The 18,157-nt window shown below is 36.9% G+C and overlaps 1 protein-coding gene across 5 annotated transcripts in view; it reads right to left on the bottom strand.

Moving 5' to 3' along the window:
* AIG1 (androgen induced 1) overlaps positions 1–18,157 on the bottom strand; it is a 326,437-nt gene that overhangs the window by 190,513 nt on the left and 117,767 nt on the right. For all 5 annotated transcript variants that reach the window (XM_069077428.1, XM_069077425.1, XM_069077427.1 and 2 more), the window contains exon 3: positions 8,660–8,761. In XM_069077428.1, coding sequence (XP_068933529.1) covers positions 8,660–8,761 — 102 coding nt within the window. The remainder of the gene's footprint in view (positions 1–8,659; positions 8,762–18,157) is intronic.

Genomic DNA, 18,157 nt, shown 5'->3' on the forward strand with positions numbered 1-18,157 from the left:
AATATGGGAAGACAACAAATACAGGAAACCTAGGGCTGGCAAAAGGTTTGCTGCAGGTATATGCCTAGCTGCTAGGCAAAGTGGAGTCCTCTATAAGTAGAGACTTCATGCAAAGCCCTTTGACATAAAGTGAAAAGCTCCCTTTTCAAAGCTCAGAGTCCAAGAGATGGGAGCCTGAGTTCTAGTGGGAGTAGAGAAGAGGGGCAGAATGTCTGCTGCACAGTCTGAAGCTGGCTGGGAGATAAGGCATGTAAACAAATAACTATAATATAATCTGTAATACAGAGGGGCAATATGAGAGTCAGGTACAAAATGCTATGTTAGGTCAGAGATAGGAGGAAATACTTCCGGTGGGGTTGATCAGGTAAACCACACAAAAGAAAGAATTTGAGTTTAGCCTTGAATGATACATATGAATTTGAGAGAGTATTAATGGAAAAGGGCATCAGAAGGGTACAATTCTAACAAAAACTCAGAGTAAGGAAACCACAGAGCCCATTCAAAGAATATAAAATTGTCCTTTTTGGCCACACTGTCATGTGCACGAAAGGAAGCAGTGGGAAGTAAGTCTAAAAATGTAGGTTGTGCCCAGTGGTGGCAATGACTGAATACTAGGCAAAAAGTTTAGAATTTCTTGGTTGGTAATGGGGAGGCACTAAGAGTTTTGGAGCAAGGACGGCATGAGCCAAGCTTTACTTTAAAAAGATTACAAGCAGCACCCAGAAAAATTCAGAAAATGTTAGCTTGTGAATCATTTCAGTTATATTCACACAGAGGAAGGAAAGAAGGATACAAGCATTTACCTCATGACAACTAGGAGCCAAACTCTGTGCTAAGTGCTTTACAATTATTACCTCACTTGATCCTCACAACAACACCAGGAGGTAGGTGCTATTATTTCTCCCCATTTTACAGCTGAGGAAACTGAGGCAAAGAGGTTAAGTGACTTCCAAAGGGTCACACAGCTAGCAAGTGTCTGAGGCAGAATCTGAACTCAGGTCCTCTTGATTCTAAGCCCAGCACTTTATGCACTGTAGCATTGTACTACCCAGCTGCCTCTGGGAACAATGACTTATCAAGCAGCTACAGAAAACTAAGGACAATCCCTATCTTATGCTTTGTTTTCCTTGCTGCATTTTGCTACCTGCCATTATTATTTCTGCCTCTCTTAGGCTTATTATCATCAATTTCACATCTTTGCTTAAGGAGCCACCTTGCAGAGCTATACCTATAGTAGGAAAAGCACGAACCTTGGAGTCAGAAGACTCTGATTAGAGTTCCATTGACTTCCTTTGTGACCTTGGGCTTACTTATCCTTTCTAAACCTCTGTTTTCTTATCTCTAAAAAGGAAAGGCTAGATGCATTTTTAAAGACTGCCATGGAAAGTTTTTTTTTTAAAACTTATATTTTTCAAGAATACACTTATCTATCTCACTAGGATGGTTATGGTTATACATGTAAAAGAGCACAATCTAATTGTAAGCCAACACTCTTATCAACCCATCAACAAGCACTGAGTAAGCACCTGCTGTGTATCAGGGACTGTATTCAGACCATGGATAACAAGACCAAGAATTCATTAATCCTGTGTCTCAATGAACTGACATCCGACCACAGTTTATTTTTTTTTTCTACTCCTATTGGTTTCTTCAAGGTTTTACTACTCACGTTTTCTAATTATAAAGAGTATGCTCTAGGGGAGGCTAGGTAGCGCAGTGAGTAAGAGTGCCAGCCCTGGAGTTGGGAGGACCTGGGATTGGTTCTGGCCTCAGATACTTAACACCCACACAAAATAACTGGCCATGTAACCTTGAGCAAGTTACTAATCCCCAACTGCTTTAAAAAAAAGAGTATGCTCTGGAAAAATTTATATTAGACTTATCTTTAAAGAGCCCCATGGAACATTTAAAAAAATTTTTTTTATTAAATTGTTAATTTACCGGGTGCAACCTTTTGACTTTTGCATTGTTGGTGAAAGAGGAATAGGAAATTATGTTTCCTAAAATACAGAGCACCCAGGAAGTTAAAAAATACTAAGCTTTAAATTCAACTTGTGTATTTAAGACTAGTGATTGCCTGATTCAAAGGATAAGGGTTTACATGGCATTTATTAAAGACTTGCAAAGGATGTGAGCAAGGCCTTCTGCCATACAGTCAATTCTGGTGGCTAACAGAAGATTTGTCTGTGGTATCAAAGGAGTCAATCCCCAAGAAATTTCATTCCTGCCAGTCCAAAACCCTATCAAAAGCCTCTTGGGCTTCAAACAGCTCTTAGAAAACAACATTTTGAAGAGCTAAGGGTAAATGAATTAAAAACATATGGATTAGGTTTACTTTGACATATGTATGGGTCTAAGGATTAGGAGAAAAGTACTGAGCAAACCATGTTTTGGGTTTTGCTGACCCCAAAACATTTGAATATGAGTTACAGACCTTTTGATGAACTCAAAATACTGCTAGGCTTGCCCATCTTTAGTGTTTAGCAAGAAGAAAAAAGATTCAGAGTTTAAGCCAAATAATTTCAGCCTTGAATTTTAAACTAGTCTGGAAGTCTACAGATATCTGCATTGCCTTAGAAAAGACATTCAAAAGTCATCTTTTTATACTGTCCTTGAGAAAAAATAATTGATATAAATAAAATAACTCATACACAGGAGAGTTACTCATTGTACTTAATTTGGTCTATTATTCAGCTGACATTACTACTCCTAGATTGACCAGAACTCCACATTTATATGAGGACAGAGACACAGTGTATTCTTTGGGTAACAATTAGAGGCTCCTCTATTTAGCACCCCAAAGACTTGAGTTCTAATTATGTTTCATGTACTTCCTAGGCATGTGACCATGGGCAAATCACTTAACCTCTGTCTGCTTCAGTTTCTTATTCATAAAATGTGCATAATACACTTACCTCCTAGGTTGTCGTGGGGACAAAATTAGATAACAATGGTAAAGTGCTTTGCAAACCTTAAAGTGCCACATAAATATTAGCTGCTATTATTATTTTTATGTAATTGTGACATACACCGATGCATAACTTCTTCAGTAGGAGAGATGTGGAATGAACTACCCTGCTTTCCTTGTAGTGTAGCTGAAGTTGGAGAGAAGTTGGAGCACACATTAAAGTTAGGAATGAAGTGAATTATTTGAAATTGTTATCTTTTTTTCACTACTATTTTTTGGTACTTTCTGAGATCCAATAAGGAAGTCTCTGTTTTGACTCATTCTCTATCAGAAGTCAATAAACCAAGCAACCATTTTCAAATGTTTGCTTCACTGCTAGATATTATGGGGGATACAAAGAAGGAAGACATTCCTAACAGCAAGGAGTATCTGGGAAGATATTATATATATATATATATATATACATATATATATATGTATATATATATACACACACACACACACACACACACATAGATATAGATATATGTAGATGGATATATATATATATATATATATAATAGAAACTAATAATAGAAGGCAGTATCTAAGTGCCTGATATACAGACAATAAGTTTTGTGATTGCAGAATGGGGTAAAGTCCCTGCACATTAGAAAAGGAAAAAGTCACTGAGGTCTGGGGTAGTCAAGGAAGGCTTCATGGAAAATGTTGGACTGTGTTGGGTCTCAATGAGATTTGGATGGGAAGAAGAAGGAAGGAAGGATGATAAAGGAAATCATTCCAGTCAAGAAATATGGCCTCCATAAAGGTTCAAAGGCAGAAATGCATAAGGCAAATTTGGGGTCAGCTGAGGTGTTGTAGAAGATGAGGGGATGAAGGAACTTCACTAAATTAGAAAAGTAAAAGAACAAGTTGAAATACTGCAAAAATCCCATCAGTATGAATTTAACAATGTTATTTTGCTAGATTCCTTTGCCCTTTTAGAGTTTTCTGTGGGAGTCCCTTTCAAGTATGAACCCCATCTAGCCTGATGCTCCCAAGAAATTTCTACCCTCTACCACAGCTTATAAGTTTTATTGTTGAGTTTTCTCAGGTATCTTGGAGCAGCTTTAGAGGGAGAACTCTTAAAAGTAAAAGAAAAATAAAGCACAAGGTCAGGTCCTTTAAGTATAATGTTTTCACTGGTATTCTTTTAGCCAGAGTTCATAAGGGTGAGAGGATTGAATGACCTAAGCTCCTCCTGGAATCAAATGCAGGAACTGTATTACCCAGACTTGAACAGTTTCCACAAGTCATGTTATACTCAAAGAGAGTAACTTCATCTTTGTATTTCTATAAAACCCATGATCATCCAGACACATTTAACACTCCTTTCTTCTTTAAGAAGGCAGATGTACAAAAACTACAGCTGTCTTTAGTAATTACTAAATGTCAAAATAATTTTGAAAAGACTAAACATTCATCTAAATTAAGGTTAGTTTGATCTTCAATTGTACATAAGAAACAATGACACTTTGAGTATTCTCAGTGGGGGGCCCAATTCCTTTCTTTCTCCTTCAGAAATTATATGGAGAATGGATAATTCATGCTGTGATGTTCAGAATATCTATGTCATGGCTGTTCACAGCTCTATAATAACAAAAATAATAATAACAGCCTACTCATCTGTAGTGACTTTCATTTGAGATCTCAAAGCACTCATCAACATTAATTAGTTCTCTCAATAAGCACAGACACCGTATCATTGTTGAGTGCTTCCTGATACAGCAGTGCTAATTGTCTACAATCTTTTCTGAGTTTAAATATTTATGGGTATTTGTCTTTAAAATGCTTATTTGTTCCCCCGATGGTGCTTTAAAATTATGGTCAGCAGAAGTGGAGGGGCCCAGGGTTCTATTTTTGCAGCAAGAACTGAGCTCAGTAACAAGGAAGGAGAGCGGAGATAATACCCATACTTCTTGTCAGAACATAATCCCTTTGTAGCTCCTGCATTAGCTCTCTGAAGTAGCTCTTCTGCTGGCTAGCCTTCTTGTAGCTTCCTGGCCACATCTTCATCGTTAAGATACCGTGTTTAATGCAGCACCTCCATGCAGTTCTCTCCCCAGAAGACTGCCACAGCTTTCCATTACGTACCACTCCACCACCATCAACCTTGAAAGGTACAATTCTTGGCAGTTGCTGTCAACTGTTTTTTGTGTAACCAGCCAAGGGGGATAGGACAACAGACACATTATATCTGCATGTGGAGTGCTGGCTAGCCACTTGGACAAATTCTTGGATAACCACCCACTATTCTTGAGAGGGAAAGAAAGGACACATTTGCCTAGAGTTCCTAAACTTTTTGAACTTGTAACAATCCTCAAGTGAAAAAAAAATTTCCAAGGTAGTAAGAAGCAATTAGATTTAGAATCCAGGTGCTTTGATTATAAATCTAGTGTTCTTTCTACTATGGCAGCTTGAGTTTGCTCCCCCTACCCCAAAAGTAGTATAATGAAGAATGTTGATTTTTAAAAAATTAAATGATACCTTTTAGACATATTATATTTCATTGTTTTGTTATCTCACCAGATACCCTGAGCACAGCAATGAGATTATTCCTATTTACAGACAAAGAAGCTGGATCTCAAAAAGTACAAATAATTGGCCGTTCCTATGATTACAAAGCACCAGGTCAAGACTACAGCCCAAATTTCCTACTCCTAGTCCAATAGTCTTTGTCTGGACAGTTTTTATGTTGTCATTAGCACCCACAGTACAGTTATAAAACTAGGATTGAGAGATCACTGATCTAACTTCTAATTCCCCAGCCCTCTCTATCTCCTTCCAAACAAAACGGGATCCAGTTTTTTACATCTTGTATTAAATCTAAACCCTGTTTTATCTTGTTGTTGTTTCCACATTCTTTTATAAGACTATAGAATTTAGAGCTGAAATTGATCTTTTACTTTACCCTTTTCATTTTACAGATGAGGAAATCAAGGCCCAGAGAAGAAAAATAATTTTCCCAAGGTAGAAGGAAGCAATCAGATTTGGAATCCAGATCCTTAGATTCTAAATCCAATGTTCTTTCTACTATGACAGTTCGCTTACTGCTCTAGTTTTGTAAATTCGAGGTGTCATGATGCCTTCTAAGAGAGAGTCATAATGACACATTGTGAACTGAATTTCAATTTTATGGTCCAAGATGCCAGGGTGGTAACAATGCTGAGCCCAAACAATGTCTGGTTCTGCATCTGAGAAGAAATCAATGTTTTCCTGGAGTGATATGAACTCTCGTAGCCAACAAAGGGATCCTCCAAGCACTGGACAGAGAATGTTGACACTGGACTTTACAAAGAGGCTAAATCAGTTCCCTTTTTACTGTTAGGTATAAATATTATACCTTCTACAATAGACTAAGGCATATTACAGAGCAAAAGACTTAATTAGCTGTTGTGACATGACACTCTAGTTTGTTATGAACAGAGGAGAGTGTGCTCAAAAGTTTCAGATCTATGGAGCAATGGCAGCAGAGGAAGCCTGTCCATAGGACCAAGCAAGGTGAGAGTTGTGTTTCTCAACTTAGTTATCAAAGTCATCTGAAGGACAAGTCTGAAATCAGACATAGACTTAAGGTCTGAAGCCTGGAAATTTGGTTAATAAGCTGCCTGCTGGAAACATTCAGCCTCAGAAAAATGTAAAACTGGAACAACAGAGGTTGTGATCAATTCTTCAGACTAATGGTATTACATACAGTTTAGAGATGCAGAAAAGGAGCCAAGTGGTTAAGTAGTTAGAATGCTCTACCCTATGATGTAATTCCATTGTTCTCTGCTAATCCCCCTAAGAAAGTAGCTGCTAGTTCTAAATAGTAACAGCAGACAAGGGCTTCAAGGATGTCCTCACTTCACTAGGTCATACACTTTCTTCACTTGTAAACAGTTATATATCACTGCTTCATATTTGAAAATAATGCTGTGGATGATGACTGCACCTGGACAGAGCTGAAATGACTAATTTATGAGGCATAATTCTTTCCTCACTGAAAACATGGTAAGATTATTCTTTGATTTGTGACTACAGCAGCCCTGTGCAAAATCTGTGTCTGAAGTTCAAGCCTGACCTGAAACCTTTTCTTAGAAAGAATATCTGATACTCAAATGATACATCCCAAATGATGTTCTCCAGAAGTCTACAACTTTACTGTAGGAACTCTCCTTCAGAATATGCTTAACATATTTCTTCTGCCCTCCATATTTGTAGTTGTACAAGTTCTACTTGTCCCATCAAGAATGAACAAGAATGAATATGCATATGACTAAAATGCCCTTTGGGAAAAAACACTCTCCAAATCATAGTTGTAAAGTATGTACTGTTTCATTATTGGTTGGCCCAATGGTGTTTTGTAAGTCATTACATATGGCAGCTAGAATGATATCATCAAAGAAAATTGTGATTGTTAAAATTCAAAGTATCCTCCAAAAGTACAGCTCCTTTATGCTATGGGTAGGGAGAATGAGGTCCACAGAGTTTAAATAGACTACTAAAGGTCACAGTTAATGATAGAGTCAGAACCCCTCTCCTGACTCACCATCCAAAGCCCTTTTCCCCTATACTATGTCACCTCCTCGATGCTTAGGAAAGCATAGAAACATGTCAATCATTACTTTTTGTTTTAGAAAGGCCTGGTTGTCATTCTAGCACAATCATATGTGCATTTGTTATTGTGCACTACTTTTCTTAAAATTCACCAAAGTGGGGAGGGGGAATTTTAATTTGGTTGTAGCATTTAGAGCTCTTCCTTTCCCCTATAATTGATGTAATATACTTCCCTTTTCACCAGAAGTATCCTGTGACATTTTCTAAAAATGGCTATGACCAAACTGCAGGCTTCCAAATAAATTTAATACAACAACAACAAAAACAGACAATTTCAACCTCAGAAAGTGAAGCAATAAGATAATACTAAGTTCCTCTGCAAACAATTTCCCTCATTCGGAGGTTGATAACACATTAAAAATCATCAGACTGAAAGTTTGGGAAGACATTACAATATCTAAGGCATCGAGAGGGATGAGATTGGGAAAAAGTAAAAATCTCAATGGCTATAAGTTTTTCCAATCAGAAAAAACCAGAAGCCCTCAACAAACAGGGACTGGATCGAAAAAGAGCTCCATTAACAAAGACAGGCAAGGATATATTCCTTAAACATTTAAAGGAAAAAAATATAAATGTTTCCAAAGTTGCTATTAGTTTTGAGAAATTATCCAACATAATTCTGTTGCCAAAAGGGTCTTATTAATATTTCTAGGTGAAGGTAGAAGAGAATTGGAAAATAAAGGGATAGAAAGATGATGAGACATGAACTAGTATTCAATCTGTAAAGTAGAAGTCACTTCAATGTAAAAAAATAATTTAATTTTATCTCTCAGAGACTGATTAACTAGCATTTTATTAAATGTGGTTTCATTACAAAATAAATAGCAACCCTAAGTTAGTATACATAGTGGGTCAATTTACCTAATAGGCCTAATACTAATTAAATTTGGTCATTAAAAGGAAAGAGGTTTTAATCATTTAACATCTTTCTTCCTTAATGATCATCCATTCTTTTGTACACATTTCACGATAATCCATGGAGGCACAATGGAAATGCAAGCACCAGGAAATACACTTATGAACAGATTTAAAATACATATATGTTTACATATATATGTATATAGGTATGTGTATGTATCTATATATCTATATAATCTGTTTTGCTCTACTCACCATTCCATGGTTCAGCCATGCAGGAATAAAATTATCAAGTAACTTCGGGTAAACCATCTCTCTATCATAGACGTAGATGCTCCAAAACACAGTCACAACAAACTAGGAAAGGGACAAAAACAAACAAGGAAACATGAGTATAAGCTACAGTTCAATCAGTTTCAACAAACATATATGAAGAGACCTATGTACAACTAGGGGAAACAAAGATAGGATGTCTGTCTTCATGGAACTTCCTTCCTTCCTTCCTTCCTTCCTTCCTTCCTTCCTTCCTTCCTTCCTTCCTTCCTTCCTTCCTTCCTCCCTCCTTCCCTTCCTCCCTCCATTCCTCCCTCCCTCCCTCCCTCCCTCCCTCCCTCCCTTCCTTCCTCCCTTCCTTCCTTCTTTCCTTTCCTTCCTCCCTCCCTCCCTCCCTTCCTCCCTCCCTCTTTCCTTCCTCCCTCCCTCCCACCTTCCCTCCCCTCCCTGCCTTCCTCCCTCCCTCCTTCCTTTCTTCCTTCTTTCCTTTCTTCCTTGCCTTTTGGAGGGCAATTGGGGTTAAGTAACTTGCCCAAGGTTACATGGCTAGTTTTTTTGGTGGGTGTTAAGTGTCTCAGGCCGGAACCGAATTCGGGTCCTCCTGACTCCGGGGCGGCGCTTTACTGACTGTACCACCTAGCCGCCCCTGGAGCTTTCTTTCTAATGACACATGTCAGATACAGACATTACTATAATGCAAAATAACATACAATGATACAATATAAAGCAACAGAACATTTTAGAAAGGTGCAGAACAATGTAATATATGAGATACATGGGGAAAAGATCACTGGAAACTAGAGGCATCAAGGAAGGTTTCAGAAAGGAGGTGGTGTTTATACTGGGCTTAAAGGATATAAAGTTGGCTAATACAGGAATTTGTTTGCTTAGCGACATATATTTGTAATATATATTTGTAAAGAGTTTTGTTTTCTTTTCTCAATGGGAAGAGTAGCTGGAGGTAAGAGAGCTAATTTGAAAATGAAAATAAAAGTGGATTTTAAAAAGAAGGATCTGTAGACAAAGAGGAATGGGAGTACACTGAACAAAGACTGATTCAATTTGGCTGGAGCTTAGTGTATATGTGGAGAGTAAAATGAGATAATACTGAAAAGGAAGGAAAGCACTAGAGTATGAAAGGATTTCAACATCAGGCATGAAACTTAAAGACCAGCTGATAAGCAATAGGGAGCCACTGAAGATTTTTGAAGGTAGGAATGTCATGACTATATCTATAATTTAGGAAAATTATTTTGTTAATGGCTAAATTAGAAAAGAAAGACATAGGAAATAGGGAGAATTGTTAGGAGGCTATTGTAGCAATTGGGTAGCAATGAGGGCTCATATGAAGATGGCAGTGGCAGCAGTGACAAAGGGGAAAGGATGGATATGAATAATATGCTATAGATTTACCAGAAGAACAAAACAATCTATCAAGTTTTAAAACATGGGAGACTGAGTTAATGGTGATTTCATTTTCTGGTTCTAATAGATCTGGAAGATTTTAATTTATGATTTCTTGGAAATATAGTGAAAGAGGAAAGTGGAAAAAAAAAGCAAATTTAGGAGGAAAGATAATAAGGGCAAGAGCAGACCTGTGGGGAACACTCGCTAAGGAACTGGGAAGGGTAAAGAGAGCTGGTGAAGAAAATAAAAGGAACAGTTAAAGAGATAAGGGAATTGAAATTCTCTGAATTTTCAGAGAATTCTCTGAAACCAAGGGCAGAAAAACTGATATTCAGAAAAGGAGAGTTCTAGATTTCTAGCCAGAATTGGTTGCCTGGAAGGAGGAAGGCAACCTACTCCAGCAAAAACTTAAAATTTTCACCACAATGAATAATTGAGAAATATACAGTGAGAAAACAAAGTGACATCTTCCACCCCAGAATTGCACAAAAAAATGGTAGTCTCCCAGCAGTACAATAGAGTAACCAATATAAATGCTAGTTATTATCATTACAGCATTCTATTCTGTTAAAGGCATTCTTTCTCCTATAGGATTATGCCTACGTTTCCAGGTTCAGGTATTCATGGTTGCAAGCCCTTAAGTCTTTTAGAATATTACATTTCAAGATTTCTCATTTAGTTGAAGTTGCCAGGTCTTGTGTGATCCTAAGTATAACTCCTTCCTTCCTTCCTTACTTCTTTATGGCTCCTCACAATATTTTTTCTTTGAAGTGAAAAAAAAATATTGGCCTAAATCAAATGAAATAAATGAAATATGTAGATGTTTGGCCTGTACAAGAGAAGACTGAGAGGGTATGTGATAACTGTACTCTAGATTTTGATTATGATGTTCTATGAATTACATATGTGCCTTCTGGTGTTTCTTTAAGGACATATAGTATCTAGGATACTTTTTAATCATGGTTTTCATGGAGTCTAGTGATTCTTTGATTATCTCAACCTATTTTTTAAGTCAGGTGTTTTTATTAGAGATATGTTTTATTTATATTTCCTTTTCCTTTTGTCAATCTTTATTTTGTTCTAATATTTCTTACTGTCTAATGGAGCTGTTGATTTCATTTTGGTCCATTCTAATTTTTAAGGAGTCTAATACTCAGCTAACATTTACCATTTTTTTTGTTTTCAGCTAATCATTTTCATTCTACTTTTTTCTCATGAGGTTTTTATTTTACTTTTTATCTCTTGCTTCATTTCTTCTTGGTGACAGGCACTACTGATGCACTTTTAGGTGGAGATGGTTGTTCTTGGTGCTTTTGAACTGAGTCACTTGGATTCCTTCATTGACCCCCAAGGTTAGACCTCTCTGAATCTTTGAGATTCACAACACTAAATCTTCAAGACACTATATGGCTCCCAAGTATTTGAGACCTAGAAACCAATGACACAAAATCAGGAAGGATAGCTTACACACTGGATAAAAGTATTCAAAATTATCTGGATGGGCCAAAATATAGCCTCAAATCAAATAAAGTGAAATTTAATAGGGTTAAATGTAAAGTCTTACATCTGAAGTTTTTTTTTTAAGTCCCATGTATCTAAAAAAAATGTGAAAAGATATAATTAGACCAAAGTTTTTTAATCTGGGATCCATAGACCTCCAAGAATAGATTTTGGGGCATTCACTATCTAGGGTGGGAAAAAACCATTACATCTTTATTTTCATTAACTTTTAACTAGAATTGACTATTTTCTTCTATTACTTAAAAATATCACTATAAAAAGGGGTCTGTGACCCAAAAGAGGTTAAGAATTCTTGGTTTAGATTGATGTTCATCTAGAAAAGTAGAAGAAAGGGAAGAATATTTGGACATCAGTTTACCTGAAAGAGGTCTGGTGACTGGGACTCAATATGGGTCAACACGTAAAGTGACATCCAAGAGAGCTATTGTAATCTGAGGCTGCATTAAGAAAAGCATACTGTCCAAAAAAAAAAAAAAAAAAAGAAAAGGAAAGCATACCGTCTTTGTCTAGAACTAAAGAGGCTGTAGTCCAAATCTGTTTTGTCCTGGTCAAACCAAATCTGTAGTTCAATTCTGGGTACCACATTTTAAGAAAGGCATTGATATGGTGTGACTAGGTGGTGCAGTAAATAGAGCACCAGCCCTGGAGTCAGGAGATCCTGAGTTCAAATCCTGCCTTAGACACTTAACAAAAAATCCCAAAACTAGTCATATGATCTCGGGCAAGTCACTTAACCCCAATTGCTCTACCTTTCCCCTTCAAAAAGAAAAAAAAAGGCACTGATAAATTAGAGAATGTAGGATTGTCCTAGAGAGAACAATGAGTACAGCAAAGGGTCTCAAATTAATGCTATATAAGGATCAATAGAAGGATGGGAAAAAACATTGGCCTAAATCAAATAAAATAAATGAAATATGTAGATGTTTGCCCTGTACAAGAGAAGCCTCAGAGGGTATGTGATAACTGTCCTCAAGTATTTCAAAGGTTGGCTCATGGTTTACCCCTATTCTTCTTGGTCCTAAAGAGCTGAACTAGAAGCAATAAGGGGAAGTCGCAAAGAAATTAATGTGAGCTTGGAACTTCTTAATAATTTGAACTACAAATAAAATGGGTTACCCAGGAAGTAGTTTCCTTCTCAGTGGTGGTCCTAAACAAAAGCTATTTGTTGTAGAGGGGATTATCACTTGGGTATAGATTGAACTGTAGTCTTTGAGATCCCTTTTAACTCTTAGATTCTGTGAAAAGTAATTAGGGGTTGGCAAACTATGGCTCAAAGGCTAATTAAGTCCCAGCCTCTGCCTGTTGTATAGTGAGAAAGTTAAATATAGTTTTTATATTTTAAAATACAATGAAACTATTTAAAAATGTAAAGACTATGCTTATTCCTCTCTGGTCATAAAGAAACAGGGAGCAGGAAGGTTTGGCCTACCAGCTATAGTTTGCTGACTCCTAAGTTAGATGATCTCTGCCCCTTTCAGTTCCATATATATGATCCTATGATTTGATAGTGACCTTTGAGAAGAATTTCAGTAGCATAGGCAGTACAAGGGATGGAGTGCTGAGTGCAAGAGAGTGAGTGCTGAGGATGTGGAGGCATACTGTTTAGAGAAATTCACAGACTAAAGCAAAAGATAAGAATGTGCCCTGATAGGGCTCAGTCACCATGACAAGGGAAGAGCAAGACAAACAAGTAAGCCAGGCAGTGATAGGAAAGATTGCCTTCATTCCATTAGATGCTAGTTAAATGCAACAAAGACAGGATGTAACTGCTGGTCTTTCCCCCTTCTCTCACCTGTGCTCACGGCAGATTTGCTGTGAAGAGAAAATCTAGGGACTGTCTGAGGGGAAAGATGACAGCTGTTGGCTAGTACTAATCAACTCAATTCCAATGCCTGCTCTGCTGAAATTCTCCCTCTCACATGAAGTTTAAAAGTTCTAAGGTCAGTTTGATCTGATGTCACTTCCTACTCTGAAAAATTAGCCAATGGACAAGAAACTAAAGCAAAAGTCACTTTTCCTGGACCCGTTCATATGGTTTGAATTAATCTTCCCATTCCCAAGTTATTTCATTTCACCACTAACAGCAATTAAATTGCAGCTTATAAAATTTAAGAAAGTCTCATCAATATAAAGCACATTAATTTCTATGAGTAAGGGTTCTATTTACTTAAAGGAATACAGGACATGCAGGGCCATGGATAGGTTCCTAATATTCTTCTGACTTTTATTCACAAGAAATTGATCTTGACTCCAGAAGCTTATTTTGGCCCTAAAGCTTCATGAGAACCCAAGGACAAGAGTGTTCAAGTTGCTACCTTAACTTTCCTCCAAACTGTGAGTAGGATAAGGTTCAGATAAATATGAAAAACTATTGAGTTCTTTCCTCATCTTTCTATCCAGCATTTATTATCAAGAAATTCTTTATGCAAATAGACAGGTACATCCCACAAATGTTAAATAAATATTTTTTTTTCTCTATTACATATTGGTCTTTTTTTAAAAAAAGCACATAAACTAAACTTTATGCTTGCCAAAACATTTGTTAATATTATAGAGAAGTTATAGAATCCAGCATAGAATCCAGGTCAAGGAAGAATTCCCTGTGAATGGGTGAATGGTGAGCTCCTTCATATGTGGATAACGTATCTAAACCAGGCCTTCTTAAACCTTTTCCACTCAAGATCCCTTTCCACTTTTTGGCATCATGTGTTGGTGTTGTGTGGTCTGAGAGCATGCTTAGTGCAAAGTGGGCATTCTTTGTGTTTAGAACCAAGGCTGCAGTGAAGTTGCCCAATGCAACTTGGGAAAGAGCTGCCAGAAACACCTCGGGCTCGTTATACATTTGATTTTGAATTAATTTTTGGTTGTTGCATGTTCAGAAACCTTTTACCGTTGCCAAATTTTATGAGTCCAGACCCATAGTTTAAGAAATACTGGTATAGACTGAACAAGTCCCAGGACATTGCAGAACCTCCTGAAAGAGATGTGGAATCACTCAAAAGAGTTTGGTTTGTCCATCCTCACGATACTGGACAACTACTGCCCAGATTTCAGTATGATTCTGACTAGATGGCCTCTCGATCTACACCTCTGGCTCATCACCTTTCTGTTAGGAGGTAAGATTGCTTAACATAGGACTGTTCATCGTGGCATCAGTTTTTAAGTCTTCCAACGATATTTTATTTATAACACTATAGTCACTGCATATATTATTCTCCTGGTTCTACTCATTTCTCCTCAGTTTTCTTTGAACTCATAATTTTCATCATTCACTTCAGCATAATAATATTCCATTACATTCATATACCATTATATATTACATATTCATATACCATTAATTTGTTCAGCAATTCCCCAATTGATGGAAAACCCCTCTTGAATTTCCAGTTATTTGTTGCTTTAAAAGTGCTTCTATGAATATTTTTAAATAGTATTTTATTGTTTTCCAATTACGTGTCAAGACAATTTTTAACATTCTTTTAAAAAAATTTAAACTCCAAATTTCCTTCCTCCCCCCTTACCTTCCCCGCCCTAAGATGGTAAGCAATTTGATATAAGTATGTGCAATCATGTAAAACATATTTCCATATTAGTAATGTTATGAAAGAAGAAAAACACACCAAAAAAATAGCACACTTCAATCTGCATTTAGACTCCATCAGGTTTTCTCTGGAAGTGAATAGCATTTTCCATCATAAGTCCTTTGGAATTGTCTTGGATCACTGTGTTACTGAGAAGAGCTAAGTCATTCATAGTTGATCATAGCATAATATTGCCCATACTGTGTATAATGTTCTCCTGATTCTACTTACTTCATTTTGCATCAGTTCATGTAAGCCTTTCCAGGGTTTTCTGAAATCACCTTGCTTGTCATTTCTCATAGCACAATAGTATATTACATTCATATGCCACAACTTGTTCAACCATTCCCTAATTGATGGGCATCCCCTCAATTTCCAATTCTTTGCTACCACAAAAAGACCTGTTATAAATATTTCTGTATATGTAGTCCTTTCCCCTTTTTTATGATCTCTGGGATTTCCATGAATATTTTTGTACAGATGGATCCTTTCACTCTTTCTTTGATATCTTTGGAGTATATGCCTGGTAGTGGTATCAGTGGATCAAACGTTACACTTAATATAGTAGCTAATAATAATAATGATAGCTAACATTTATATGGCGCCTACTATTTACCAGGATCTAAGCGCTTTACTATCATAAACTCATTTAATCATCACAACATTCCTGGGAGATGGGTGCTATTATTAACCCAATTTTACAGATGAGGAAACTGAGGCAAATAGAGATGCAGTGACTTGCCCCAAATTACAGAGCCATAAGCATCTGAGGCTGGATTTGAACTCAGGTCTTCCTGACTCCAACCCCAAAGCTCTAGACACTGCACCCCCAACTCCATCCAACCTGATAAGAAACAAAATACACTTGAAGGCACAAAAGATATAGCAAATCAGTGGGAATGATAAAGGAGTAGGACTGAAAAGGAAATAGTATTTCCAGACCTAAAACTATTTTATGAAACTGGCATAATCAAAACTATTAAAACTGATTAAAAAAAAATAATACTATCAAAGTATTGCGCCACCTAGCTGCCTACCGCTAAACTGCCTTCCAGAATGACTGGATGAATTCACAGGTCCACCAGTACTTTTTTTTTTTCCTGTATCTTTTCACAAACATAAACCAGATGAGCCAATAATCCACCACTTTTCTTCCCTCCTCACCTGCCAGGAGATCAAAAATACTTTGTTTCATGACTCTTTTTACAAAGCATGGTCTAGGAGTTATGGCACAGAGTTGAGTCAGGTCCAAATGATTCTCTCCCACTACTTTTGGTTCCGACTTACATAAGTTTAGGCAAGCCATTTAATTTATTTTCCTTAACAAAAGAGGAGTTTATGAACATTTATTGATTGTCAATGTACAAGGTATGTTCATAATCCATTTATAATCAAACCTCAATTACTTATATTGTATATTAACTACCTTGCAGCTTACTTGGGTCAAGTTTTTAAATATCTGATTGGCATACACAATGAATTCAACATGCTTTTATTTTCACTTTTTATTATCTACATGATTTTAAGTCAATTTTATCCCACTGCCAATTGGCATTTGCTCAAGACATGTAAACACATTAATATTATTTTAAGGAAATTAATCAGGAGAGTCATTTGCTAAGAAAAATGCATTCTAAATATGAATGGAAATTATCTTTGGATTATTCATGCAATTACTTTCTTTGAATATTGTAGATGATAGAAAATTAATGGTAACTGCATATATAAAGAACATTTTTGTCAAAATTTAATCCCCATAACATTAATCCTTCAACTCACATAGGCACAGAGATTATCTTCACACTGACCTCCATTCTACTGATAAAGTTATTATTCTTTCTGTTCCTTTTTCACTCTTTAGCTACGTCAGGTTTCAGGTGTAGAACATGAATGTAATTACAACATAATGTCATTATTATTAATCCTAATAATTCAAGGATATGATTAGGCTAAACATTATCTTTGTACTGTATGAAGGTAGGGGATGGGTGGGAGGTTTCTAAGTAAATTGATTCAATGCTGTACTTTCATAAGTATGAACATACAGCCAGTTCATTTCAATTCTGTAATGTGTACTTCAATCCAATGAAAGTCTTATAAGGTGCAAAGCTCTGTTTTGAATGCTGAGAACACAAAGATACCAAACAAAGGACTCAGATCTGGTTCTCAATGTGCTTACACTCTACTAGGGGCTGGGGGTCATTTGATATGTACACAGAGAAGCATCATTCGTTATGTAACATTATGTATTATGTGACATTTACTATAGAAAATGATTTCTGAATGCCTTAGGTTTTAGTGCTTCTCTATCCTCATTTGGTTTTTAACTTTGTATCCTCAGGCCAGCACTGGGGACTGGACCTGTTATTTCAGTGGTTGAAGGCACCTCTGGGAGAAACAACTCTACCTGTGCAGGTCAGCTCAGAGTAAGGGTTAGGAAATATTCTATTCAATTTAAGAGGGTCAGAGTCACCTAGCCTGGAAACACTGGGGGTGGAGTGGTAAAAGGAACAAGAAACTATTAAGTACCTAGGCAATGCGCTAAACATTTTACAAATACTTCATTAGATCCTTATGATCAACCCCAGGAGGTTGGTGCTATGATAAGTAGGGTCAAAGTCATATAGCAAAGGGTTATTAAGGGGAAGGAAGGGATAGGAATAAGCATATAGTACCTGGTGTGTACCCTGGGAAATAGGTATTATTGTTATCTCCATTTTATAGTTGAGGAAACTGAGGCAAATAGAGGTTAAGTGACTTGCTTTGTCATATAGATAGTACAGACCCAGCACTCTCTCCACTGAACCACCTAGTCTGTATACTCACATGGAGGCTGTCCAGATAAGATCTAGATGTTCCTTTTTGTCCAGGGTCATAAGACTATTCAGTGTCTGAGGTTGGATTTGAACTCAGGTCTTTGTGACTCCAGGCCAAGTGTTCTATCTACTGTACCCCTTTCTAGGATTTAATA

This window comes from Petaurus breviceps, unplaced genomic scaffold (genome assembly GCF_028583685.1).
Source record: "Petaurus breviceps papuanus isolate PSGF00001 unplaced genomic scaffold, PetGlider_PUasm1.0 90977, whole genome shotgun sequence".
NCBI classification, from domain to species: domain Eukaryota; kingdom Metazoa; phylum Chordata; class Mammalia; order Diprotodontia; family Petauridae; genus Petaurus; species Petaurus breviceps.